Genomic DNA, 25,486 nt, shown 5'->3' with positions numbered 1-25,486 from the left:
ACAGACGGAGGCTCCGACTTTTCCCGCCCAAACCTGACAGACTCGCTTCTTTTCTTCTATTGGCTGCCAGGGGGTCAGGTGTCTCTCTCTCGCTCTCTGGCCACGCCCCCAGCAGCCTTCTTCAGACGAGAGGTGGGGCTCTTCTCCCTCCGCCAGCTTCGCCGAGAACAGCCCCTCCTTTCGTCTGAAGGAGGCTGCTTGGGGGCGTGGCCAGAGAGAGCCACCTGACTCCCTAACAGCCAATAGAAGAAAAAAAGAGGGTCTGTCAGGTTTGGGCGGGAAAAGTCGGAGCCTGTGGTGGATAAACAGGTGAATCTGACAGGATTCTCTTTCTTCCCGCCAGATTTATCGGTTAACACACACACACACGCAAACACACGTACTCGCCTAGAGGCACCCCAAACTCTGACCTATGAGATCCCCGGAACGGCCGTGGGTAAGGCTAAAGAGGCCCTGTCGGTCTCCCGGGGAGATTCCCAGGGACTGAACAGCCCCTTCGACTTCAAAAGGTGGGTCCATCCTGTCTCTTCAGCTGAACGGGGCCCGGCGTGGGTCTCGGAGGGTCTTTCCAGAGAGGCAGAAGTCTTCTTTGGAGGTGGGTTTCTACTACCAGCAGCCTTGCCGGGAAGAGAAGATGGGCTCCCCCTTGTTTTCATGCAGACATTTCATTACCCAACTAGGTAACATCTTCAGTGCTGGAAGGGAATATGTTCTCCCTTTACATACAGTGGCCTGTTCTGTCAGGGTTGGTGAGAGTGTTGTTTTCTTTTTGGCAATTCCTTAATTAGGCTGTTGCTTACTGCTGGCATGTTTGCTTGAGTTTGGTAGTTCCTTGTGTGGGAAGCCATTCACCCCAGAAGAATGAAATATTTTGAGAAATATTAAAAAGGCAGAATATTATATTCCACTAACGGGAGAAATGGAGGAACATGCTCTTAAAGACAGAAAGCAGCCCCCAGTTTTTCTTAATAGCCCACAGCAGATGCTATCAGTTAAGGAGATAAAGAGCTTATTGAAAGAAGATAAGCAAAGCAAATACTGCAGGCAGAAATCCATGCAAGACAGGATATTTCGAAACTCCTTGGCAGAATGGTAGGATTAGAAAGCAGCTCCTCGTCCAAGATCCACAACTGTTAAGCGAATGACTGCAGTTGTTAAGTTAGTCACACAGTTGTTAAGTGAATCTGGCTTCCCCGTTGACTTTGCTTGTGAGAAGGTCGCAAAAGGGGGATCACATGACCCTGGGACACTGCAATCGTCATAAACATGAACCAGTTGCCAAGTGTCTGAATTTTATCATGTGACCATGGGGATGCTGCAACCGTCATATGTGTGAAAAACGGTCCTAGGTCATTTTTTTCCAGTGCCATTGTGACTTTGAACGGATCACTAAATGAACTGTTGTAAATCAAGGACTACCTATAATGATTTAATACTCTACAATCAAGAAACTAACATATTCTGTAATTCCACCTTTTCATCTATATCTGAACTCAGCTGTCATTAGCCTGCATGGTGGGGTCACTTGCCCAGACAAGAAATTTACAAAAAGGAAATGTAGAAAGTTAGCACCCACCCCTCTCCTAGAAGAATGAAATGTTTTAGAAAATATTAAAGAGGCAGAATATTATATTTCCCTAAAGGAGGAATGGGGAAACATGCTCTTGGACAGGGGTGAAATCTACTTACCTTCCCTACCGGTTCAGAATTGCGTACACCATCGTCATGTCTGATTTTTTACCCTCTGCGCATGTGCAGAAGGCTTTGTGCATGCACAGAGGATTAAAAATCAGGAAGTACCGGCGTCCGGGCGGGTGGGCGGAGCCTCACGCTGCCGCCGCTACCAGCTCATGCAAGCCAGACAGATTTCACCACTGCTCTTGGAGACAGAGAGCAGCCCCCAAGTCTTTCTTAATAACCCCAGCAGACATTTAGGTGCCCATTAAGAAAGATTGGGCCAAACTGAGGAGGCCACCTTTTAGAAATGCAGATTTGGTAATCCATTCAAGACAGGATATTTTGAAACAAAGGCAGGTAGGATTAGCCTTCACTAGAGATCCAACATAGGGGCAAAGCCATTAAGTCACAATAGGAATTGTCTAACACTCCTTCAGAACACAGGCCCCTTCATTGCATCACCCCCATCAAGCTTCAACCAAATCTGGGAGCTCAGGCAACCTATGGAGCCCACTATGACCCCTACATAACCCCTACAACAGCCAATAGAATACATGTTCTACCACAGGAACAGGAAGCTCAAGTGCAAAGCTCAAGAGAAGGTATAACCCCCCCCCAACTCCATGTGGTCAGCTGCACAGAATCACATGTGGTTCTGCTTCACCATTAAACCATCTTTCCAATCAGACTCCATATTTCCAGGGTCTTTCTCTCGGCTTGGAACTGAACCAGATGGATATTTCTTCCCACAGAAATTGAAGTTGATTCACAGTTTAGGAAATTGGTATAGGAAAAGAAAATCTCGAGACACCCCCCCAAATGTGAGAAGAATGGAATGTTCCAGAACTGTAGTTGATACCAAATCCCCAACACACAGAATATCAGCATTTTGTAAAAAGTTGGAACAATAGTAATAAAACACCACATATTCCAAATCTTAAATGACTTTTTTTTTTAAAAAAAATGATATTTAATATTGGTTCCTAATTTCTCTTTAGAACATTTCCATGTCTTCTACTTCTCAAGTTCTGTGTAGTTTTTAAAACCTGGCACTATTATGGGTAGGCACTATTATGGGTAGGCATACCTTTCCAAGATATGCCAGAATTTCCAAGATTTCCGCTGCCGATGGCTGCCTCGGTGAAATGCTCTGTAATGGTTTCTTTATTTTTTATTATTCTCTGCAATTCACTACGGATTTCATACTCAGAAGACCATCTGCTAAGAATCAAGCAATGTTTCTTTAAGGAGCAGCTTTCTGAGACCTCTTACACACACTGTCTTTACAAACGCGGAAGGGATTCTAACAGGAAGAAACAAATTCCCCAGAGCAATGGATTACCAAAAACAAATGGCTTCCCTCCCCACCCAAGCGGGCTTCTTGCGTGGCTCCAGCCTGCGGCACTAATGCACGTCCATGATCCGTAGCGCCTGGCCAGCTCGGGCACCCCAGAAGAGCAGCAGCAGCAGGAGGGAAAGGGGCAGGAGCAGCCGGCCAGCCGGGGGCAAGGTGATGGCAGTGGTTCTCTTCCGGCATTCCAGCCGGAAGCGGCAGTGTGAGAACCGTCCTCGTCACCGACTGGCCGGTAGCTCCTGCCCCTCGCCCTGCCGCTGCTGCGGCTCTGTGTTGGTCTGATGATCCGAAGGCCGCCTTCCCTCTCTCCCTTGTTGTTCTGCTTTCTGTCCCACACATCTGCCCAATACTTCCTGAAAGCCTTAACCGCCTGGGTGCCTTTAAAGCAAGGCTCCGGGAAAATATTGAGGAGCCCAGGAAGGATCTCTCTCTTGCCTTGCCGCTCTTCCTCTCTTAAGGTTTCCGGGGGTTCCTTTCGTCGCCTTTACTTTTCTTCCAGAAATCGTGACAAGGAAAGGCTTCGTCTCCTGCCTCCCACATCCACCCTCCCTTCCATGCATTGATAACATTGTGCATTGTGATCCTCAATGGTGATCAGGACATGTTCTCCGGGTTTTGCTTCTTTTTAAATGGAGGAAAGGCCTGCTGGTGAGTTAGGGTTGAGGGAAGCAATCTCTCCATTCGAGATGGCCAGCTGGCCCTTCCCATTCAGGAATGCTGCGCTGGGCAAGTTCACCCCACCGCCCCTTGCAGGCCTACCTGCTCTCGCTCCTCTTCTCCACGACCTACCTGCAGACCATTTGCTCCTTGGATGCCTCGAGCCCAAGAAGCTGAAGAGAAAGGCGGGTTCCCTTCCTGGAGGATTAAGTGGATAAAGGCACTTCCTCTCCAGCTTGCAAGGGCTCTGGCCACTCCAGGAGTTCAGGCGGGCTTCATTCCGCCACCTTTGTGCCCATGGGGAAGCGAAGCAGCCGGCCTACTTTCGCTTTGGGTCACTCCAACGGAGGCACCTGTTTAGTTTAAGTGCTGGGTGCAAGTCCCAAGCAGAACATGGAGAGGGGTTTTTCAGTGGGGTTGGGAGAGAAAGAGGCTCGTCGGGTTCCTTCTGCCTCGCGTGGAGTAGGAGTCGCAGTCGGGTTGGTTCTTCGACCGCAGGAACTCCCTTGCAAGGACAGAGGCGGGGATTTGTTTTGTGTATTGAGGCCAAAGCGAAAGCACAAAAGCCAGCCTGGAACTGATGAATTTCCCTGCCTTTTCTTGCTCTTTCTGGGCCCAGCGAGAGTGGGGATTGATTTTCTTTTCTTCCACCCCTTTGCCACAGGAAACTCAAAGCTCTTTTTGGAGGGAGTGCAAAGGGAGGAAGTTTGAGTAAATTAAGAAACTTAAAGCGACCGGCCATCCAGGGGCAAGGGGGCAGCGGTGGTTCTCCAGTATCCTGGCTGCAAGCGGCAGCGTGAGAATTGCCCTCGCCCACAGCTGGCCGGTAGCTCCTGCCCCTCGCCCTCCTACTGCTGCTCTCCTGGGGCAGTGGGACTGAATAGGAGCTGAGTCCGCACCAGAGAAACCTCTGTCTGGCACCAGGGTAAGGCACGCGCTGGGTGGGAAGCAGTCGTGCTCCCTTGGCAGGCGAGAGGGCGGCGGCCGCTCTCCAGCATCCTGGCCGCAAGTGGCAGCGTGAGAACTGCTCACACCTGTGGCCGGCTGGTAGCTTCTGCCCCTTGCTCTCCACTGCCACTGCTACTCTCCTGGGGCGGTGGGGCTGCACAGGAGCTAAGTTCACGTTGGAGGAATGTCTGTCCGGTACTAGGATAAGAGGCACGCTGTCCAGGAAGTGGGTGCACTCCCTTGGCAGAAGGGGTAGGAGGGGGGACTGCGCTGGCTTGTTTTTGATGGCAGCCTGGGGTGGGCGCTTCATTGACACTCTTCCGGTTTCTGGCATGTGCATGCACTCTGGCCCGCTGGCCTTTGTGCGCAAATGCGTGCCAGAAACTTGAAGACCAAGTGGCCAGTGCCAGAAACTGGCTTCTCTTCCGGTTTTTGGCATGCAGGCACAGGTGTTTTGTGTTTTTTCCCCTTGCTTCTCTTCCTTTTTGCAAATCATTAAAAGTTGACTTTAAATGTGATCAGATTAAAGTGAGGGTGTCAAACTCAATGCCCAGGGCCAAATCCGGCCTGTAGGGTGCTTAGCTCTGGCCTGCAGGGCCGTACTGGAAACAGAAAAGGACCAGCCCACGGTGCCTCTGCCAGTGAAAACGGAGCTCGGAGGGATCGCTTGTGCCCCCACCAGGCTCCATTTTCCATGACAGAAGGCTGCAGGAGGCCGTCGCGGATGAAAAGAGGGCACAGGAGGGTTCTGCACGCCCCCCCGCTCCATTTTTGCTGGCAGAGGGCCAGTAAAACAAACTAAAAACAAAACAAAAGGAGAAATGTTTCCCCTTTGGCATTTGAGGATACAAGAAGGGACAGGAAAGGAGAAAGGGAAAGAGGAAAGACAAAGAAAAAGAAGGGAAGATGGGAAGAGTGCAAGGAAGGAAAAATAAGGAAAGAGGGGAAGGAAGAAGAAAGGAGAATTGAAGAGGGAAGGAAAAAGAGGAAAAGGAAGGAAGGAAGGAGATTATAATGAGAGTGAGGGCAGGTCTGAGGGGAGTCCTGCCTTAGCAGTTGGCCACTACAGGCGCCCCTGACATGCCCATCATGGCCACACACACTCCGGCCCTCTGAGGTCAAACACAACCCTGATACGGCCCTCAATGAAATTGAATTTGACACCCCTGGATTAGAGGCTCAGTTAGATGGGAGCAAGTGGAACTAGATAAATGACAAGAACATAGAGAACGACCCAATACTAATGTTGCCAGCCTGGCTGTATTCAAAAGCCCATTGTCAGGTTCCAAAAGTCTAGGAAAAAACTCAGCACACAAAAGCAGTAACCAAGTTTGTTTATCCTGATATTGGTACTAACTGACCACCTGAAAGTGTTACAGGAAGGAATCTTCGTTGGAGCTGACACTCCGTGCTCCCCATCACCTTTTCAGCAGCATACAGCTCCACCCCAGTGCAATCACTCAATTATCCAATTACCCCGTATCCCCCCTCTCCCTCCCCAATCCATCACAAGCCGCTTCAGTTGTTCCACGCTGCTCCATCTTTCCTTAAAGTGACAGATGGTGATAAACTGCTTCAGTGCATGACCCTGATGTCATCTAGCATGGGCTGGGAAGTCAAAGGGAGAGGCATGCCTCGGGGCTGACGACCCAGCAGAGCAGGCACACAGGAAGGGTCGTCAGCGAAAGTGTGCAGCAGAAGAACGGCAATCCCCACATGAATGATATAGTCAGCAGGTGCCATCGCTGACTATTAGGGGTGAATCTTTGCCCCCCACAGAGAGGGCTCGCAATCTGGGTGTCCTGGACGCATGGCTGTCTTTTGAAGAGCATATGACGGCCGTGGCCAGGGGGGCCTTTTATCAGGTTCGCCTGATTCGCCAGTTGCAGCCCTTTCTGGACCGGGATGACTTGCGCACAGTCACTCACGCCCTTGTCACCTCCCGGCTGGACTATTGTAATGCTCTCTACATGGGGCTCCCCTTGAAAAGCACTCGGAGGCTCCAACTGGTCCAGAATGCGGCCGCGCGGGTGGTTATGGGCGCAACTCATTGTGCCCACGTGACACCCCTCCTGCGTGAGCAGCACTGGCTCCCAGTGGTCTTCCGGGTGCGATTCAAGGTGTTGGTCATCACCTTTAAAGTGCTCCATGGCATAGGACCCGGGTACCTTCGAGACCGACTTCTGCCACCAATAGCCTCCCACCGGCCAGTTCGCTCCCACAGAGAGGGTCTCCTCAGGGTGCCATCGGCCAAGTTATTCCGGCTGGCGACACCCAGGGGGAGGGCCTTCTCTGTGGGAGCCCCAGTCCTGTGGAACGAACTGCCCCCGGAAGTGCGTAAGATCTCCGACCTCCGGGCATTTCGCTGTGCACTCAAGACCCTGTTGTTCCGCCAGGCCGGGCTATCAACATAATTTTAAATTGGGTGTTTTAAATTTCTGGGGTTTTAAATTGAGCCAAATTATTTAATAATTTTAAATTATTTTAATTGATGTTTGTCTTGTGCTTTTAATAGGCTGTACACCGCCCTGAGTCCCTCGGGAGAAGGGCGGTATAGAAATAAAATTATTCTTATTCTTATGAATGGTGACCCCAAGTACCGTTGTAGGGCTGGGGCTGACACCCATGTTGCAGAATGAGACCAGGTTGCATATATTTTTCTCCCACAACAAGGAGGGCTCAAGACTTGCTTTATTTTCAGGCAAAAGTTGGAGGAGGCAAACCCAGCTGCTTGATTCCCAGTATCCACAGCTGCCATTCAGGCCTGACATATGGGCCTATCGAGGAATTGCACAGATGTCAAAGGAATGAGGCTTCAGAGTGCCTCCCCAGACCGGGTCAATTTTTACATCTTTTGATCCATCGGCCAAGTGGAAGTTGAACGTTTGCACAAGGTTGCTAAAGAACAGGAAGAGCTCTGTCTTTGCCAAATTTTCTCCCAAACATGCTCGATGACCTAGGAATGGAGAGGAAAACAACAAATCAGTGCTGGCAGTGACTAATTAGGGAAGAAGTGGGGAACAAGGCCCCTTTATGATTTGTGGGCTTCAACTCCCAGAATTCCTGAGCTTTCTCAGGAATTCTGGGAGTTGAAGTCCCTCACGGCTGTCTCAGGAATTCTGGGAGTTGAAGTCCCTCACGGCTGTCTCAGGAATTCTGGGAGTTGAAGTCCCTCACGGCTGTCTCAGGAATTCTGGGAGTTGAAGTCCCTCACAGCTGTCTCAGGACTTCTGGGAGTTCTGGGATTTAAAACACTCTTGGTACAGATTACTATTCAGTGAGCAATGTTGCCAGTAGCTCTATCTTTCAGGCTCCCCATAATCAGAAGGCATGTCCATCACTAAATATATGTTTATAGCACTGTCTAAGGGGTGAAACAGGAACAGTCAATAGCAATAGCACTTAAAACTTATATATCGCTTTACAGTGCTTTACAGCCCTCTCTAAGTGGTTTACAGGATCAGCATATTGCTCCCAACAATCTGGGTCCTCATTTTACCAACCTCGGAAGGACAGAAGGCTGAGTCAACCTCGAGCCAGTTAGGATCGAATTGCTGAACTGCTGGCAGTCGGCAGTCAGCAGAATTGGCCTGTAATACTGCATTCTAACCATTGCGCCACCGGGGCTCTAATGCATCTTATTAAAGAATCAATGAAAATGTTAGCAAGTTGAATGAGCACCTATAGAAAATGGGATGAAAGCTTCTGGGCAGGTGAAATTCCTGTCCTTGTCAAGGAAATGGTTTGGGTCGAATGTGAGGGGTGCCTCCCATTCGTTGGGATCATACAATGCCGACGCCATGTTCGGGAAAAAGGTGGTACCCTGTCAAAAAGAGAAGGAGGACTTAAGTTTTGCCTTTCACCCTGAGGGAAGAAAAAAAATGGTTATATCTGCTGGCAACGGAGGTCGAAGTGAGAAATCCCTAGGCAATTTCATCAACGATACATGTGATTAAAGAACACTCTTCTAAAAAATATAAATAGGCTTAGAATTTAGAATAACAGAGTTGGAAGGGACTTCAGAGGTCTTCTAGTCCAACCCCCTGCTCAGGCAGGAAACCCTACATCACTTCAGACAAATGGTTACTCAACATCTTCTTAAAAACTTCTAGTGTTGGAGCATTCACAACTTCTGGAGGCAACTTGTTCCATTAATTAATTGTTTTCACTGTCAGGAAATTTCTCCTTAGTTCTAGGTTGCTTCTCTCCTTGATTAGTTTCCACCCATTGCTTCTTGTCCTGCCCTCAGGTGCTTTGGAGAATAGCTTGACTCCCTCATCTTTGTGGCAGCCCCTGAGATATTGGAACATTGCTATCATATCACCCCTAGTCCTTCTCTTCACTAGACTAGACAAACCCAATTCCTGCAACTCTTCTTCCTATGTTTTAGCCTCCAGTCCCCTAATCATCTTTGTTGCTCTTCTCTGCACTCTTTCTAGAGTCTCAACATCTTTCTTATATCATGGTGACCAAAGCTGGATGCCATGTGGCCTTCCAGGTGTGACCTTACCAAGGCCTTATAAAGTGGTATTAACACTTCACGTGATCTTGATTCTATCCCTATGTTTATGCAGCCTAGAACTGTGATGGCTTTTTTTGGCAGCTGTTGCACACTGCTTTAGGTTAAACAACAGTCATTATTTTTTAAAAAAAAAAAAACAACGGGATCCTATTCTAATAAACCTAATTTTTGGAGCTGAATTTGGCTGATCTAAAAAAAATTAAGCAGGTTGGGATGATGGATGAGATGAGAAATCATCAGGAAATCTATCTGAGCTCAATGTCTGTGGAGATTCTCAGTCATCCTGGTTATGGTTTTCCCAAAAGTGCTTTTTCAAAAGGCAACTGGACTTTCTTTGTTTTTGCTTGAAGATATTTCGCGTCTCATTGAAGAAGCTTCTTCAGCTCTGACTTCCCCACCATCCAGTGGGGAATCGGGAATGACTAATCGTGATTCATGTGTTTGGCAACTGGCTCACAATTACGACGGTCGCAATGTCCTGCCGTTTGCAACCTTCACTGCTGGCTTCTGACAAGCAAAGTCAGTAGGAAAGTTGACAGGAGTTCACAAATGTCAATCATGTGACATTGCACCTAATGACTGCATAGAATTCACCTAATGAGCATAACAGGAATTGCCAGGATCGCCGCTGTAAGTGGATGGGGTCCCGTGACGTTGCGCTTAACAACAGAGTCCTCGGTCCAATTACCATCGTTAACCGACAACTCCCTTTATTGCATGTGCTTCGTTCTAGCAATAGGGGGAGGAGAAGAAAAGAAGGCTTCAGATCAGAGGGATTCGATTACCTTTCTAATGTGAAACTTCTGGATCTTTGTGTCTCTTATGCAGAATTTGGGTATTCCAATCGAAATGATGTTGCTAAAGCGCTGGATTTCGTGAATCACAGCATTTGTGTACGGAAGTTTCTTGCGATCCTCGTAACAGATCGACTGGCCCGGTGTTAGGAGGGTATCTATTTCCTTTTGAACTTTGGCTGTGAAGAAACAAAGATTTTGCACATTAACTAGAGCTAGGATTGAATAAGCATCCAGGAGTTGTCCCAGCTGTCCATGGTCTATTAATGGCAGAAACTCAGCCTAGCAGGAGGGAATGATCTAGACCAGGGGTGTCAAACTCGATTTCATTGAGAACCGCATCAGGGTTGTGTTTGAGCTTGGGGGCTATGTGGGCATGGCCAGGGTGGGCATGGCTGCGATGGGTGTGCCTGGTGTGGGCATTTTTTAAATATATTTTTTATTTTTTTTTTATTTTGGATTTATATACCGCCCTACTCCCGAAAGACTCAGGGCGGTGAACAGCCACAGAATAAAACACATAAATACAAAAATTTAAAATAGAATAAAAACGAATTAAATAATTTGGCTGAGAGGAATTTAAAATACCCAATAATTTAAAAACAAATTAAAATTTACATTTAAAAGGGGAAAAGATTTAGGCCAGGCCAGCTTGATGAAATAAAGTTTTGAGCGCGCGACGGAAGGTGCGCAGATCCGGGATCCTCCGTATCTCCGGGGGGAGCTCGTTCCAGATCGTAGGTGCCCCCACATACAAGGCTCTCCCCCTAGGGGCCGCCAGTCGACATTGTTTGGCCGACGGCACCCGGAGGAGACCTCTCTATGGGAGCATACTGGCCGGTGGGAGGCTATTGGTGGTAGCAGGCGGTCCCGTAGATAACTAGGTCCTAAGCCATGGAGCGCTCTAAAGGTGATAACCAAAACCTTGAAGCGCACCCAGAAGACCACCGGGAGCCAGTGCCGCTCACGCAGGAGAGGTGTTACATGGGAACGCCACATCGCTCCCATAACCACCCACGCGGCCGCACTCTGCGCCAGTTGGAGCCTCCAAGTGCTCCTCAAGGGGAGCCCCATGTAGAGAGTGTTACAATAGTCCAGGCGGGAGGTGACGAGGGCATGAGTGACTGTGTGTAAGGAGTCCCGATCTAGAAAGGGACGCAACTGGTGAATCAGGCGGACCTGATGAAAAATCCTCCCGGTCATGGCCGTCAAGTGTTCTTCTAAAGACAGCCGTGAATCCAGGAGGACGCCCAAGTTGCAAGCCCTTTCCGTGGGGGCCAATGATTCGCCCCCAATATTCAGCGATGGCACCAGCTGACTATATCGGAATGTCGGAAACCACAGCCACTCGGTCTTGGATGGGTTGAGCCTGAGCCTGTTTCTCCCCATCCAGTTGGTATGACCAACTCGACATCACTAGTGTCAGGGACACCAGTGGGGGAATCCATTGTCTCCAGTAGAGGAAGGTAAGGCCCTTGCTGTCCCTCTCAGGCCACACGGAGGCCCCCCAGATTGTGGCGTAGGCTGTCCAGAGCCCTAGGCAGTGGAGGACAAGCACACAGCCTGGCCCTCGAGCTCCCAGGGCACGGGGGACCCCACAGCCCAGCCCCATTTCCCTGAGGGGGTACCCAGCTGCACTTCTCAAGGCTGCTGCTGCTGATCTCACTCTCCTTGGCCAGGTTGCTCATGGTGGGTGTGGAAGGGCCAAGGCCCACTCCCTCTCCATGCAAGGAGACCCAGCTTTGTAACTAAAGCATCCACAGCGATAGGATGGGAGACCACCAAGAGAGGCCAGGAGGAGAGGGCAAGGGGATGGTGAAAGGGCAGCAGGGCTGTTGGTGGCCAAGTGCTAAGGCAGGACTTTCCTTCCTTCCTTCCTTCCTTCTTCCTTCCTTCCCCTCTTCCCTTCTTTTTCTTTGTTTTGTCTCTTTCCCTTTCTCCTTTCCTGTCCCTTCTTAGATGCTCAAATGCAAAACAGTTTTCCTTTTGTTTTGCTTTTAATCTGCTTTGCTAGCCCTCTGCCAGCGAAAATGGAGCCCCAACCGCCAGGCTCCGTTTTCGCTGGCAGAGGCCTGCGGGCCAGTCCTTCGCTGTTTCCAGGGTGGCCCCACGGGCCTGTATCCAGACTTCTGGGAGGCCCGTTTTTCGTCTTACCAGAGCCTCCGCGTGGGCGCTGCACTTACCTGGCATCCAAAACGGGCCACGTGGAGACTACTGGGAGGGGCAGGGTGGGGTAGGCCAGTCCTTGCAACTACCAGTTCAGCAAACCAAATGTAAAATTAGCATCTGATTCACACAAACTGGTCCAAACCGGCTGAATCTCACTCCTGGAACCAAGGTTGTTCCCACCAGGTACTGGGGAGGCATGGACTGAAGCCAGCTGGAGTTGGGACTGTAACCTGCTTGGGTCATGTGATGGACTTGTCGAGTGGGGGAAGGGGGGAAGAACTTTGATTTCTAATTTGGGTGGGGTCTTCAGAATTGGGTTTTCACCCGATGTGCCAATATGAGATGCCTAATAAATTTGGACTTTGAGGAGTGCCTTGGCCTCGGAGTTTTGATTGCATTGGGTCTGTTACTTGAAACCCTGACAATCACATGATCAAAATTGGGGCCTTTCTTTGCAACTGGCATTGCTTTACAGTGGGTGCAGCCCAGGGGTGAAATGCTCCCGGTTTGGACCGGATCGCCTTATCCGGTAGTGATGGAGGCGGGTGGTTCGGAAAACTGGTAGCAAAAATCCCTGCCCCCCCCCCCCCCCGCCCCATGGCCAGCTGAGCCACGCAATCATCAGAGGCTTTTTTTTTAATTTTTAAAAGCATTTTTTCTACAACCTCTTCAGCCGAAAAAATGCTTTTAAAAATTAAAAAAAAAAGCCTCTGATGATCGCACGGCTCAGCTGGAATCCTCAGAGGCTTTTCAAAGCATTTTTTTCTACAACCTCTTCAGAGGTTGTAGAAAAAATGGCTTTAAAAGCCTCTGACGATCCCAGCTGATTTGCCTGATCAGCAGAGGCTTTTTTTCTTTTAAAAGCTTCTAACGATCCAAGTTGCCTGATCAGCAGAGGCTTTCTTTTTCTTTTAAAAGCCTCTGATGATCCAAGCTGAGTTGCCTGATCGGCAGAGGCTTTTTTTCTTTTAAAAGCCTCTGACAATCCAAGCTCAGTTGTCTGATCAGCAGAGGCTTTTAAAAGAAAAAAAAGCCTCTGCCGATCAGGCAACTCAGCTGGGATCGTCAGAGCCTTTTGAAAGCATTTTTTTACAACTTCTTCCCCGAAGAGGTTGTAGAAAAAATGGTTTTAAAAGTAAAAAAAAAAAAAATTGGCCACGCCTACCCAGTTACATTACCTCCCCCCACCAAGCCACGCCCACAGAACCGGTAGTAACAAATTTTAGATTTCACCACTGGTGCAGCCTCCTGGGCTCATGTGATTTGCAATCTTCCCCAGATGCCTTCTGACAAGCAAAGTCAATGGGGGAAGCCAATGTGCTTAACCACTGTGATTCACTTAATGCCCAATGGTTCACTTAATGACCATGGCAAAAAAAAAAAAAAGGTCTTGAAATCAACTCGCCTAAAAGCCATCACCCAGAGAAGAGTTCAAGTCCCGTTTGTGATCGCATATCAAGGACTACCATTCATTCAGCGGGCTTAAACTGGCGACTGAATTAACTACTTTTTAATTCCACTTTTTTTTCATGTTCAACCGAAAATAGTGAATATACTCTAATACTCCTTCCTCCTCTTTGGAGGTTTTTAAGAACTGGAGGTTTTTAAGAAGAGACTAGACAGTCACTTATCTGAAAGGGTATAGGTTCGCCTGTTTGAGCAGGGGGCTGGACTAGAAGACCGCCAAGGTTCCTTCCAGCTCCTATTCTATTCTATTCTATTCTATTCTATTCTATTCTATTCTATTCTATTCTATTCTATTCTATTCTATTCATTCTTATTTTCCTCAGAACCACAACCCTGGGATTTGGGCTGAGAGAGTGACTGGCCCAGAGTCACCCAGTCAGGTTTGATGCCTAAGGCAGAAGTAGGAATACCAGTTTCCTTGTTTCACACCTGGTATCTTAACCACTAAAAGTTAAAGGTTTCCCAGTGAGTCATGTCCAACTCTAGGGCATGGTGCTCATCTTCCGTTTCTTGGCCGAAGGAGCCAAGAGAATTTCTGTGGTTGTGACCAGCATGACTATATGCCGAAGGTGCACAAAACATGGTTACCTTCCCAATTGAAGTGGTACTTATTTATCTACTCGCACTTGCATGCTTTGGAACTGCTAGCTCGGCAGAAGCTGAGGCGAAGGACGGGAACTCACCTGTCCCACAGAATTCAGGTCTCGAACCTCTCCAGCTGACAAGCTCAGCACCTTTAACCATTAGTTCTTAACCACCATTTGGTCTTAACCACTAGACCAAACTAAATAAGGGTTACCATATTTTTCGGAGTATAAAATGCACCGGAGTATAAGACGCACCTTAGTTTTGGGGGAGGAAAATAAGAAAAAAGCTGATTGGCAGGTGGATCGGCCTCCCGGAATACCCCCAATCAGCTGTTAACAGAGGTGAATTTTAGCAACAGGTTCCTTGGTTGTGAGCTCTGTGCCTTGCTTTTTTTTTTTTTTTGCTTATTTTTCTGCCTCTGAAACTTCTGAAACGCCATTTCAGAAAAAACTTTATTTTCTGCTTCTGAAAGCCTCCGAAACAGAACTTCAGAAAAAAAGCCTCTGAAGCTCTGTTTGGGGGCTTTTTTTCTGAAGCTTCGTTTCTAATGCTTTTTTCAGCCTCTGAAACCTCCGTTTGAGAAGCTGGGCAGGGCTACATTCAGAGTATAAGACGCACCCAGATTTTCACCCTCTTTTTTGGGGGGAAAAGATGTGTCTTGCACTCCAAAAAATACGGTAGTTCTCAGCCATAATATTCCGAAGGCCGTTCCCTTCAGATAAGCTCTCAACAACCCTTGAATCAGCAGAAAATTTTACCAACATATAATTTGCTATTGCTGGTCCTTATCCAATCACAGACACAAGACAGCGAATATGTCCTACTTAAATTCAGGGCATATTAAAGATAAGGGTTAGTGAATTCTCCTGGCACTTTCTCACTCTCCACCTACCAAATGACATGCTCTAGTAGGAAAACATCCAGCTATCTTTCGCCTTGAGGTTAGGGTGAGGCTGTGAAGAGGACAAATTTTGACACATATCTTGCTCAGCCCATTAAGCAGTCTGTCAGAATGTGCTCTGGATTTGCCCACACATTTTACACAACTGGCATCTCCATTGGGATCTGGATTTAGGGCTCCTCTGGTAGAGCACTAAACCCTTTGTGCTTTATTTTAAAAATCAACTTCCATGAGGGTCAGCTTATCTTTCAGTTGGAGGCCTCCTTCCCATGCTTCAAAGAAGTTTTTCTTAGAATGTATTGTCTCAGGAGCTCTTCCCGCTTTTAAAAAAAGTATAGTAAGGGGGTTAAGAGATTGGACAGCCACTTGTCTGAAATAGTATAGGGTCTCCTGCTTGAGCAGGGGGTTGGACTAGAGAATCTCCAAGATCCCTTCCAACTCTGCTATTCTGTCATTCTTACCCCTGTCAAGTTATTCCTGACTCCATCTCCCTTTCTTAGCTGAGGAAGCCAGCATTGTCCAAAGACACTTTCATGGCCATCTGGCTGGCATGATTACATGCCAATGCGCATGGAGCGCTATTACCTTCCCGTTGAAATGGTACTTATTTACTTGCATTTGCATGTTTTCAAACTTAGGCGGGCAGGAGCTGAGGCGAGGAGGGAAGCTCACCCCGTCGCACAGTGTTCGGGTCTCGAACCCAGGATGTCAGTTTTCCAGCTGACAGGCTCAGCATCTTTAACTACTGAGCCATCTCGCCTCCCCACCCCAATGTATGGCAGACTCCCCAAAAGCTTTTGTTTGTATGAGTTCTGTATTTATTGCTATTTGCTGTATTAAAAATAAAAATTGGGGCATCGAATGCCACGCCTGCTTCTCACAATTGTTTGATGGGATTTTAGATTTGTATTGTTTTTCAACTTAAATTGGATTTTGATTGGTAATGTGGTTTTCCCAGACCCCTGATAAAGTCTTGGAGATCCCTGATAGTCCTAACACCATACTTTTAAGATACAGGTTTATTTGTTTTAGAAAATAGCTGAGATTGACTGTGTTTCCCCTAAGTTTCAAGCCACTTCTAAGCAATTTCTGAAGCATGCATAACTTGCCTTCAGAAGTTGTGAGTACTTCAACACTTTTAAGTGGCTTTTAAGAAGGGACTGGACAGCCATTTGTCTAAAATGGTGCAAGGTCTCCTGCTTGAGCAGGGGGTTCGACTAGAAGACCTCCAAGGTCTCTTCCAGTTCTGTCATTCTGTAATATTGCATATGTGTAATATTGCATAAGATCCTTGAGATTGCATGAGTCTACATTGCATTAAAAATCTATAGATAAGTAATTAGCTTTTCAGAAGAGTGAACAGGTGTTAATCAAAGCATACACTGCCATTGGTCTAGGATGCTAAAAAGAGGTTATCTTGGGTGTGCTTGGAACATCCTAAATATTTGCTGAGTTTACCCAAGAGTAAACAGGTAGCCTTTCCCAATTCCTCACATGCCCATCACCCTCTCTGGAGTATATGTTCTCATCATGCCAGTGGCCTGAACAGACAAAGTTGAACCTTGCTTGGGCCATCTGATACTTAGAATGAGAAATAACATCTTGACATTTGGATAATTTTGAGTGTCAACTCGCAAAGCATCCCTGGCCTGCACGAGTTGCCATAGGCAAGGGGGATGGGAAACTGACGAAACAGCACAGCAGCCAAAGACAGATGCACATTCCAGACTTATCTCTCTCAAGGCTGTCTCCCAGTGTTACCCACAGCGGCTGGAGGGGAGTGATCTCTACAACTCACAAAATTTCTCCATTGGCCAATGTGATTGATGACATACCCTGGGGGGAGGGGGAAAACAGGGTCATGATTGGGGCGTAAATTACCTGGGGTCAGGGCTGGCTTCACTTGGGAACATGCCGACATGAAGCTCTTAATAAATAACTGGATTTCTTTTGAAGCTTGGTTCGAGGCTCATTATTTAATTAGGGCATCCATTGGAACCCTGATATTGAGTACAGGTAGTCCTTGAATTATGACCATTTGTTCAGCGACTGTTGGGAATTACGATGGTGCTGAAGAAAGTGACTTATGACCCCTGCCTGAAGTTACACTTGCTGTGGTGCTCCTTGAGATAACGTTAACAAAATTTGGGTGCTCGGTAATCCACCTGCCCTTATGACCAACTCCACCACTCCGGAGGCATCCTATGCTGCACTTAATAACCCAGACGGTCATTTAACAACTGCAAGGAGGAGAGGAGGGATTGGGGTCCTTAAACGAGGTGATCGCATGCGCACCTCGCTTAACAAATGTCATGACTTGAGACTATAAGGAGCAGCCTCCATTATGATTGTAAATTGAGGACTACCTTTAACTAAAGAATTCTTTCAATAATAATTGTCAATTGCAGATGAAGATGAAGATGCTACAAGTAGCATAGATAGGTTAAAAAGGTCCTTCTATCTCATCCATCCCATGATGCTTCTCTCACCTTGAATGTCAGGATAAAGCACCATATATAACAATCCCCAGTGAAGAGTGGTGCCTGATGTCTCTGTCCCCCCCAGGAAGAGATCAAAGATGCTCTGAACCATGTTGTTTTCATCATAGGGTGATTTGTGTTGGTTCTTCATCTGCAGAACAAAAATGGAGAAATGAATACCTGAGAAATCTTGAAGGTCATCTCTTCCTTCCAGTCCTTGCCTGTTGCAATACATATTAGAATCTATTTTGTATTGTAACAATTACAGAATCATTCAGCTAGGAGATGGCAGTGTTTAGTTTGCATCTATGGTTATAATCTATGGTTCTATTTGTTCTGAGGAGAGTTTCCTGTTTCCTGTTACGGTTTAAAACAGTTGAGCAGTAAAGCATATGGTGACTGTACTCTTTGTTTGCTCTGTGGTACTACCCGTGTTTCCCCAAAAATAAGATCAGTATACAATATACAACAGGGAGGAGAGGTACCTCCAACTTGGAAGACAGCTTTTATTTCTTTGATCCCAAAAGAGGGTCAAGATCATACAGATCCAAAAAACTAGGCCGATTTCACTTTTAAATACAGACTACAAGATTTTTGCTAAAATATTAGCAAATAGATTAATGACAGTTATGCAGCAAATGATTCATCATGATCAAACTGGTTTTATAAATGGTAGACAAATGAAAAGTAATGTAAGGCAAATTGTTAATTTACTAGAGTATTTGGGGAGGAACAACGAGATCCCCACAGTGCTAGTATTTTTGGATACTGAGAAAGCCTTTGACAGACTGAATTGGCATTTTCTATTGAAATTAACAGAAAGGATGCAACTTGGAGAACATTTTATACAATCTATTAAGGCAATATATCAGAAACAAACAGCGCAAATAATAATTAATGGTGGTTTAACAGATATTTTTAATATAGAAAAAAGAACAAGGCAAGGCTGTCCCTTGTCTCCATTGTTGTTTATTTTGATGCTGGAAATTTTACTGAATAAAATACGTGGGACAGATACAATAAAGGGAATTAAAATTAGACAGCATGAGTATAAGTTACGAGCATTTGCGGATGACCTGGTTGTTACCTTAGCCCAACCAGCACAATCAATTACAGCCTTGATGGATATAATTAACCTATATGGACAAGTATCTGGTTTTAAAATAAATACAGCTAAAACAAAGATAATAGCTAAAAATATGACTAGAAGCAAAAAACATGAGATAGAAAGGGTAACAGGATTTGAGATAGTAAAGAAGGTTAAATATTTAGGGGTTTATATTATGACCACAAATATGAAACTATATCAGCACAATTATGAACCATTGTGGCAAAAAATACAGAAAGAGATGGAAAAGTGGAAAAAATTACAATTGTCTTTGCTGGGAAGGATAGCGGCAGTAAAAATGAATGTCTTACCAAGATTTTTATTTTTTTTTCAAATGATACCTATACTTAAAAAAGATGAAAACTTGAAGGAATGGCAGAAGAGTATAAATAAGTTTGTGTGGGCAGGGAAGAAACCAGTAAATCAAAAGATAATGCAAGATACATGAGAAAGAGGAGGTCTTAAAATGCCCAATTTAAGATTGTATTATGAAGCCGCTGCCCTATCAGCAGTTACTGTTTGGATAAATTTAACGGAGGAAAGGATATTAAACACTGAAGGATATGGTCTGGTTTACGGCTGGCATGCTTACTTATTGTATGATAAGAAAGTGGATAAGACTTTTAAAAGTCATATATTAAGGAATGCTCTATTGTGTGTCTGGAAGAAGTATCAATACAAATTAAACGATAAGTTACCAATATGGACAGTACCCAGACACGCGATAGAGAGTATGAATATGGAGCAAAAACAAGATAAGATTACATATAAGGAACTCCTTTATAAAGAAGGAGTCAGATTACAATTAAAATCTATGGAACAATTAAGACAAGAAGGAGTAATAAAAACTTGGTTTCAATATGGACAGCTGCAGGCCAGATGGGGAGAAGATCAGAAAACTGGTATTTTGCAACAGGATGAGAATTTGATAAAACAAATAAGAGATAAAAGTCAAATGCACATAAAAAGGTTGTATAATGTATTAGTGGAAATAGATTCAGAAACAGAGCTAGTCAAGGACTGTATGATAAAATGGGCACAAAATGTAGGAGAACCAATAATGATGGAAACATGGGGAAAGATATGGGTTAGAAATGTAAGATTTACACAAGCCCAAAATTTAAGAGAGAACTTTTATAAAATGTTTTATAGATGGCATTTAGATAAAAAAAAACTAGCCTGTATGTATCCCAATTTACAACCTAAATGTTGGCGATGTGAGTGTGAAGATGCTACGTATTTTCATAGATGGTGGACATGTAAAAAAATTAAGGCTTTTTGGATAAAAACATGGTGGATTATTCAAAATATTTTAAAGAAAAAGATCAAATTTCAGATCAAAAGATCAAAAGATTAATGGCCTGGCCTGGCCTAAATCTTCTTCCCTTTTTAAATGTAAATTTTAATTTGTTTTTAAATTATGGGGTATTTTAAATTCAGCCAAATTATTTAATTAGTTTTTAATTTATTTTAAATTTTTGTATTTATGTGCTTTATCTTGTGGCTGTTCACCACCCTGAGTCCTTCGGGAGAAGGGCAGTATAGAAATTTAATAAAATAATAAAATAAATTCACACCACAGTTTTTTCTGTTGGGAATAGTTACGGACTGTACTGTGATAGAGACTAAGTTGGTTTTAAATTTAATAACAGCAGCCAGGCTACGGGTGGCACAGTATTGGAAGAAAGAAGATCCACCTACTATTGAGGAATGGACATTAAAAGTCATGCATTTGGCAGAGATGGCGAAAATTTCATCATATCTTAAAGATCACTCAAACGAAAAATATATATCGGAATGGAGAAGATGGATTGACTATATTCAAAATAAGTATCAGACTAAGAAGTTTCATATAGTTTATGAATAAAATATTTGTAATCTTTAGTTTAGTTTATGTTTTCAGCGTTTTGAGTTATAAGGAGTTAAAGACCTAGGGAGAATTTGAAGTCAACAAATTGTTGGCATATTTTAGTTTTATGTTTGTGAATGCTATACCCTGTGCTTGTTCTGGGAAGTCGGAGGTGGGTGGGGGGAAGGGGGGTGGGATGGGGTGAGGGTGGAGTGGTGGGAGGGGGGAGAAAATGTTTGTATCTTTTATAAAACTTTTTAATAATAATAATAAAAAAAAGACCAGGTCTTATTTTCTTTTGGGCCCCAAAATAAGCACTAGGGATTATTTTTGGGGGGTGTCTTATTTTTCCCCCCAATGTACGGGAGGCTCATCTTCTGCTTGCTTGCGGTGTACCAGTGCTGCCACTGCATGAGGCAGGGGGGTGGAGCTGCCCCTTACGGCCTGCAATGGCTTATCTCAGGGCCCCTGCAGCCAGTCCACAGTACACAAAAGAGTATCCACTTACTTTCTCTATTTCATCCAGGTACAAATGGATGAAGTCTTGGTCTTTTTCTCGATGGTCTGCTTCTTGGTGCTTCTTGATCTTCTCTCTTATGAATGACTGAATAAAGTCACATGAGGAAAATGCCTTCTGGTGAGGTCCTGGGACACGCTGCATAATCCAGGGGAAAATATTGTACAGCTGATGGAAGAGAAGAAACATCACCTGAGTTAGGCAGCCATATCGAGTTAGGCAGCCATATCGATGAAATAAAGACATAAGGATTAAACAGGCAAAAGGAACTGAGTGGTGCAGTGGTTAGAGTGCAGTATTGCAGGCTACTTCTGCTGACTGCCAGCTGACTGCAATTTGGCAGTTCAAATCCCATCAGGCTCAAGGTTGACTCAGCCTTCCATCTTTCTGAGGTCGGTAAAATGAGGACCCAGATTGTTGGGGGCAATATGCTGACTTTGTAAACTGCTTAAAGTGGGCTGTAAAGCACTGTGAAGCAGTATATAAGTGCTATTGGTCTTCCTTCCTTCCTTCCTTCTCTCACTCACTTTTGTGATGACACAGTGGTTAAAATCCAGTATTGCTAGCTAACTCTGCCTACTGCCAGCAGTTCAATCCTGACCAGCTCAAGGTTGACTCAGCTTCCATCCTTCTGAGGTGGGTAAAATCAGGACCCAGATTGTTGGGGGCAAGAGGCTGGCTCTGTAAACTGCTTAGAGAGGACTGTAAAGCACTGTAAAGCAATATATAAGTGCTATTTCTATTGCTATTTGAGAGCAAAATGGTGGAGAACGATCTTGAGAATATTCTTGGCAGAAATTATCAAGACTTTGATATGACCAGAACATTCTACTCTACTTTCTTTAACTCGAGGATGAATTAAATTCTAGTTGTTTTGAACATCTTTGGAGGAAGAGGCATAAGAAAAAAAACCTGAGTGTCAGTGAATGATTATTTCCTTTTGTTTCTAATTCCCCCCCCCCCTTATTTTTATTGCTCTTATCTTTTGGTTTTACTATTGTATTTGCAAATATCTTAGCATTGTATTCTCCTTTTCAGGGTTTCTGAGAATGTCCAGGCAGTTTTTTCTTTTCTTTTAGTAGAACATAATATTGAGGCAGAATTCTAGGTCCCTCATTGAATCAATCAATCAATTGGAATAAATAAATGACCTTTGCGATCAGATTATAAGCAACTGCATTCTCTTTGACGATGATGTAAAAATATTTAACACCACCGACAATGCTGCTACCCTTCAAAAAGACCTTGACTTTGTGTCGGAATGGTCAAACAATTGGCAACTCCAAATCTCAACCAACAAATGCTCTGTCTTACACATTGGCAAAAGGAATCAGAACACAAAGTACAAGCTGAGTGGACACGACCTTGTAGATGACCCTCACTCTGTCAAGGACCTTGGAGTACTCATGTCTAATGATCTAGGTGCCAAAGCCCACTAAAAAGGCATTAAGAGTTGTTTATTTTATTTATTTATTTTATTAAATTTCTATACCGCCCTTCTCCCGAAGGACTCAGGGCGGTGTACAGTCACAAGATAAAACACATAAATACAAAAATTTAAAATAAGGTAAAAATGAATTAAATAATTTGGCTGAATTTAAAATACCCCATAATTTAAAAACAAATTAAAATTTACATTTAAAAAGGGGAGAAGATTTAGGCCAGGCCGGCCTGGTGAAATAGTAAGGTCTTTAAGGCGCGGCGGAAGGTGCGCAGATCCGGGATCCTCCGTATCTCTGGGGGGAGCTCGTTCCAGATAGTAGGTGCCCCCACAGAGGAGGCTCTCCCCCTGGGGGCCGCCAGTCGGCATTGTTTGGCTGACGGCACCCGGAGGAGCCCCTCTCTATGGGAGCGTACCGGCCGGTGGGAGGCTATTGGTGGTAGTAGGCGGTCCCGCAAGTACCCGGGTCCTAAGCCATGGAGAGCTTTAAAGGTGGTAACCAAAACCTTGAAGCGCACCCGGAAGACCACCAGGAGCCAGTGCAGCTCACGCAGGAGAGGTGTTACATGGGAACGCCATGTCGCTCCCATTACCACCCGCGCGGCCGCACTCTGCGCCAGTTGGAGCCTCCGGGTGCTCCTCAAGGGGAGCCCCATGTAGAGAGCGTTGCAATAGTCCAGGCGGGAGGTGACAAGGGCATGAGTGACCGTGCATAAAGAGTCCCGATCCAGAAAGGGACGCACCTGGCGGATCAGGCGAACCTGATGAAAAATCCTCCTGGTCATGGCCATCAAGTGCTCTTCTAAAGACAGCCATGAATCCAGGAGGACGCCCAAGTTGCGAGCCCTTTCCGTGGGGGCCAGTGATTCGTCCCCAATAGTCAGCGATGGCACCAGCTGACTATATCGGGACGTCGGAAACCACAGCCACTCAGTCTTGGATGGGTTGAGCCTGAGCCTGTTTCTCCCCATCCAGATCCGTACGGCCTTCAGGCACCGGGACATCACTTCAAGGGCATCGTTGGGGTGGTCCAGGGTGGAGATGTACAGCTGGGTGTCATCAGCGTACTGATGGTACTTCACCCCAAAACCACGGATGATCTCGCCCAGCGGCTTTACATAAATGTTGAACAAAAGGGGCGAGAGGACCGATCCCTGCAGCACCCCACATATGAGGGGCCTCGGGGTTGACCTCTGCCCCCCTGTCAACACAGACTGCGACCGGTCGGAGAGAAAGGAGGAGAACCACCATAGTACGGTGCCTCCCACCCCCAACACTTCCAACCGGTGCAGCATGATACCATGGTCAATGGTATCAAAAGCCACTGAGAGATCTAACAGGACCAGGACAGAGGAGCAACCCCTATCCCGAGCCCTCCAGAGATCATCAACCAACGCGACCAATGCCATTTCCATGCTGTACCCAGGCCTGAAACCCGACTGGAACAGATCCAGATACGACGTTTCATCCAGGTACTGGGGAAGCTGTCGCGCAACCACACTCTCAACAACCTTCGCCACAAATCTGTTAACCTAATCTTGCGTAGCTTCTTCTCCGGTAATATCACACTACTAACCAGAGCATACAAAACCTTTGCTAGACCAATTCTCGAATACAGCTCATCTGTTTGGAACCCGCACTGCATATCGGACATAAATACAATTGAGAAAGTCCAGAGATATTTTACGAGAAGAGTCCTCCATTTCTCTACCCACAATAAAATACCTTAGGCCACCAGAATTGAAGTTCTGGGTTTAGACAACTTAGAACTACACCGCCTTCAGTCGGACCTAAGCGTAGCTCATAAAATTATCTGCTACAATGTTCTTCCTGTCAATGACTACTTCAGCTTCAACCAGAACAATACACGAGCACACAATAGATACAAACTTAAAGTGAACTGCTCCAAACTCGATTGCAGAAAATATGACTTTAGCAACAGAGTGGTCAATACCTGGAATGCTCTACCTGACTCTGTTGTTTCATCCCCAAACCCCCATAACTTTAACCTAAGACCGTCTAGTGTTGACCTCCCCCAATTCCTAAGAGGTCTGTAAGGGGTGTGCATAAGCCCACCAGCGTGCCTGCCGTCCCTGTCCTAATATTTCCTCTATTGCTACCTATTTTATGTATCCAATCTATGGTTATACTTATTACCTAATACATTCTTGACAAATAAAATTAAAAAATTTTAAAATTAAAAAATAGAATAGAGCTGGAAGGGACCTTGGAGGTCTTCTAGTCCATCCTCCTACTCAAGCAGGAGACCCTATACCCATTTCAGACATGTGGCCGTCCAGTCTCTTCTTAAAAAGTGATGGAGAATCCAGAACCTCTGGAGGCAAGCTGTTCTACTGGTTAATTGTTCTAACTGTCAAGAAATTTCTCCTTAATTCCAGGTTGCTTTCCCCTCTTGGTTAGTTTCTATCCATCAAAATAAAACTATAAAGCAGGAATAAGCAAGAACATTAAGTCTAGAGTCTCAAATTGATGTATCTGTCCCTTAAAGTCCGAGATTATCATTTCCCCTTGGAGGGGAACATTGGACAGTATCATTCTTCATCTTAAAAATGTGGCTGTCCTTGTCCCACAGGTGCTTTTTCAAAAGGCAACTGGGCTTTCGTTTTCCTTGAAGACCTTTCGTTTCTCATCCAAGAAGCTTCTTCAGTTCTGAGGAAGATCTTCAAGGCAAAACAAAGTCCAGCTGCCTTTTGAAAAAACACCTTTGGGACAACCATGATCTGGGTGACTGAGAATCATTACAGATGATTGGTCACACAATTTTACCGCCAACACAAAAAGTTTTACGACCAAAACAAATGACAACCACCATGGGCTGGCTCCATTATGGTCGTAACTCAAGGACTGTCTGTACGGGAAACCCAACCAATCTCACTCGGCAAGGATGGGATCAAAAAGATGGATGCCACCACAATTCAATCAAAGACCTGTCCTTTTCACATCTGTGCCACCTGTGTGACCCACCCAAAAAAGGGGCTGGGTTTTTTATTGCA

The 25,486-nt window shown here is 45.6% G+C and overlaps 1 protein-coding gene across 2 annotated transcripts in view; it reads right to left on the bottom strand.

The window, feature by feature from the left end:
• Positions 1–7,287: 7,287 nt before the first annotated feature.
• LOC117659651 (cytochrome P450 2J2-like) overlaps positions 7,288–25,486 on the bottom strand; it is a 40,462-nt gene continuing 22,263 nt past the window's right edge. Inside the window, exons 5-9 of one of the 2 annotated variants that reach the window (XM_034407694.3) lie at positions 21,023–21,199; positions 17,567–17,708; positions 9,944–10,131; positions 8,318–8,459; positions 7,288–7,592 (exon numbers count right to left, since the gene is read on the bottom strand). In XM_034407694.3, coding sequence (XP_034263585.2) covers positions 7,414–7,592; positions 8,318–8,459; positions 9,944–10,131; positions 17,567–17,708; positions 21,023–21,199 — 828 coding nt within the window. In that variant the 3' untranslated portion in view covers positions 7,288–7,413. The remainder of the gene's footprint in view (positions 7,593–8,317; positions 8,460–9,943; positions 10,132–17,566; positions 17,709–21,022; positions 21,200–25,486) is intronic. The other variant, XM_034407695.3, reaches the window with a different exon arrangement.

Source organism: Pantherophis guttatus, chromosome 6 (assembly GCF_059756535.1).
Source record: "Pantherophis guttatus breed Tessera chromosome 6, ASM5975653v1, whole genome shotgun sequence".
NCBI classification, from domain to species: domain Eukaryota; kingdom Metazoa; phylum Chordata; class Lepidosauria; order Squamata; family Colubridae; genus Pantherophis; species Pantherophis guttatus.
The sequence above is the reverse complement of the archived record's forward strand: the minus strand, read 5'-3'. Positions and strand labels throughout refer to the sequence as shown.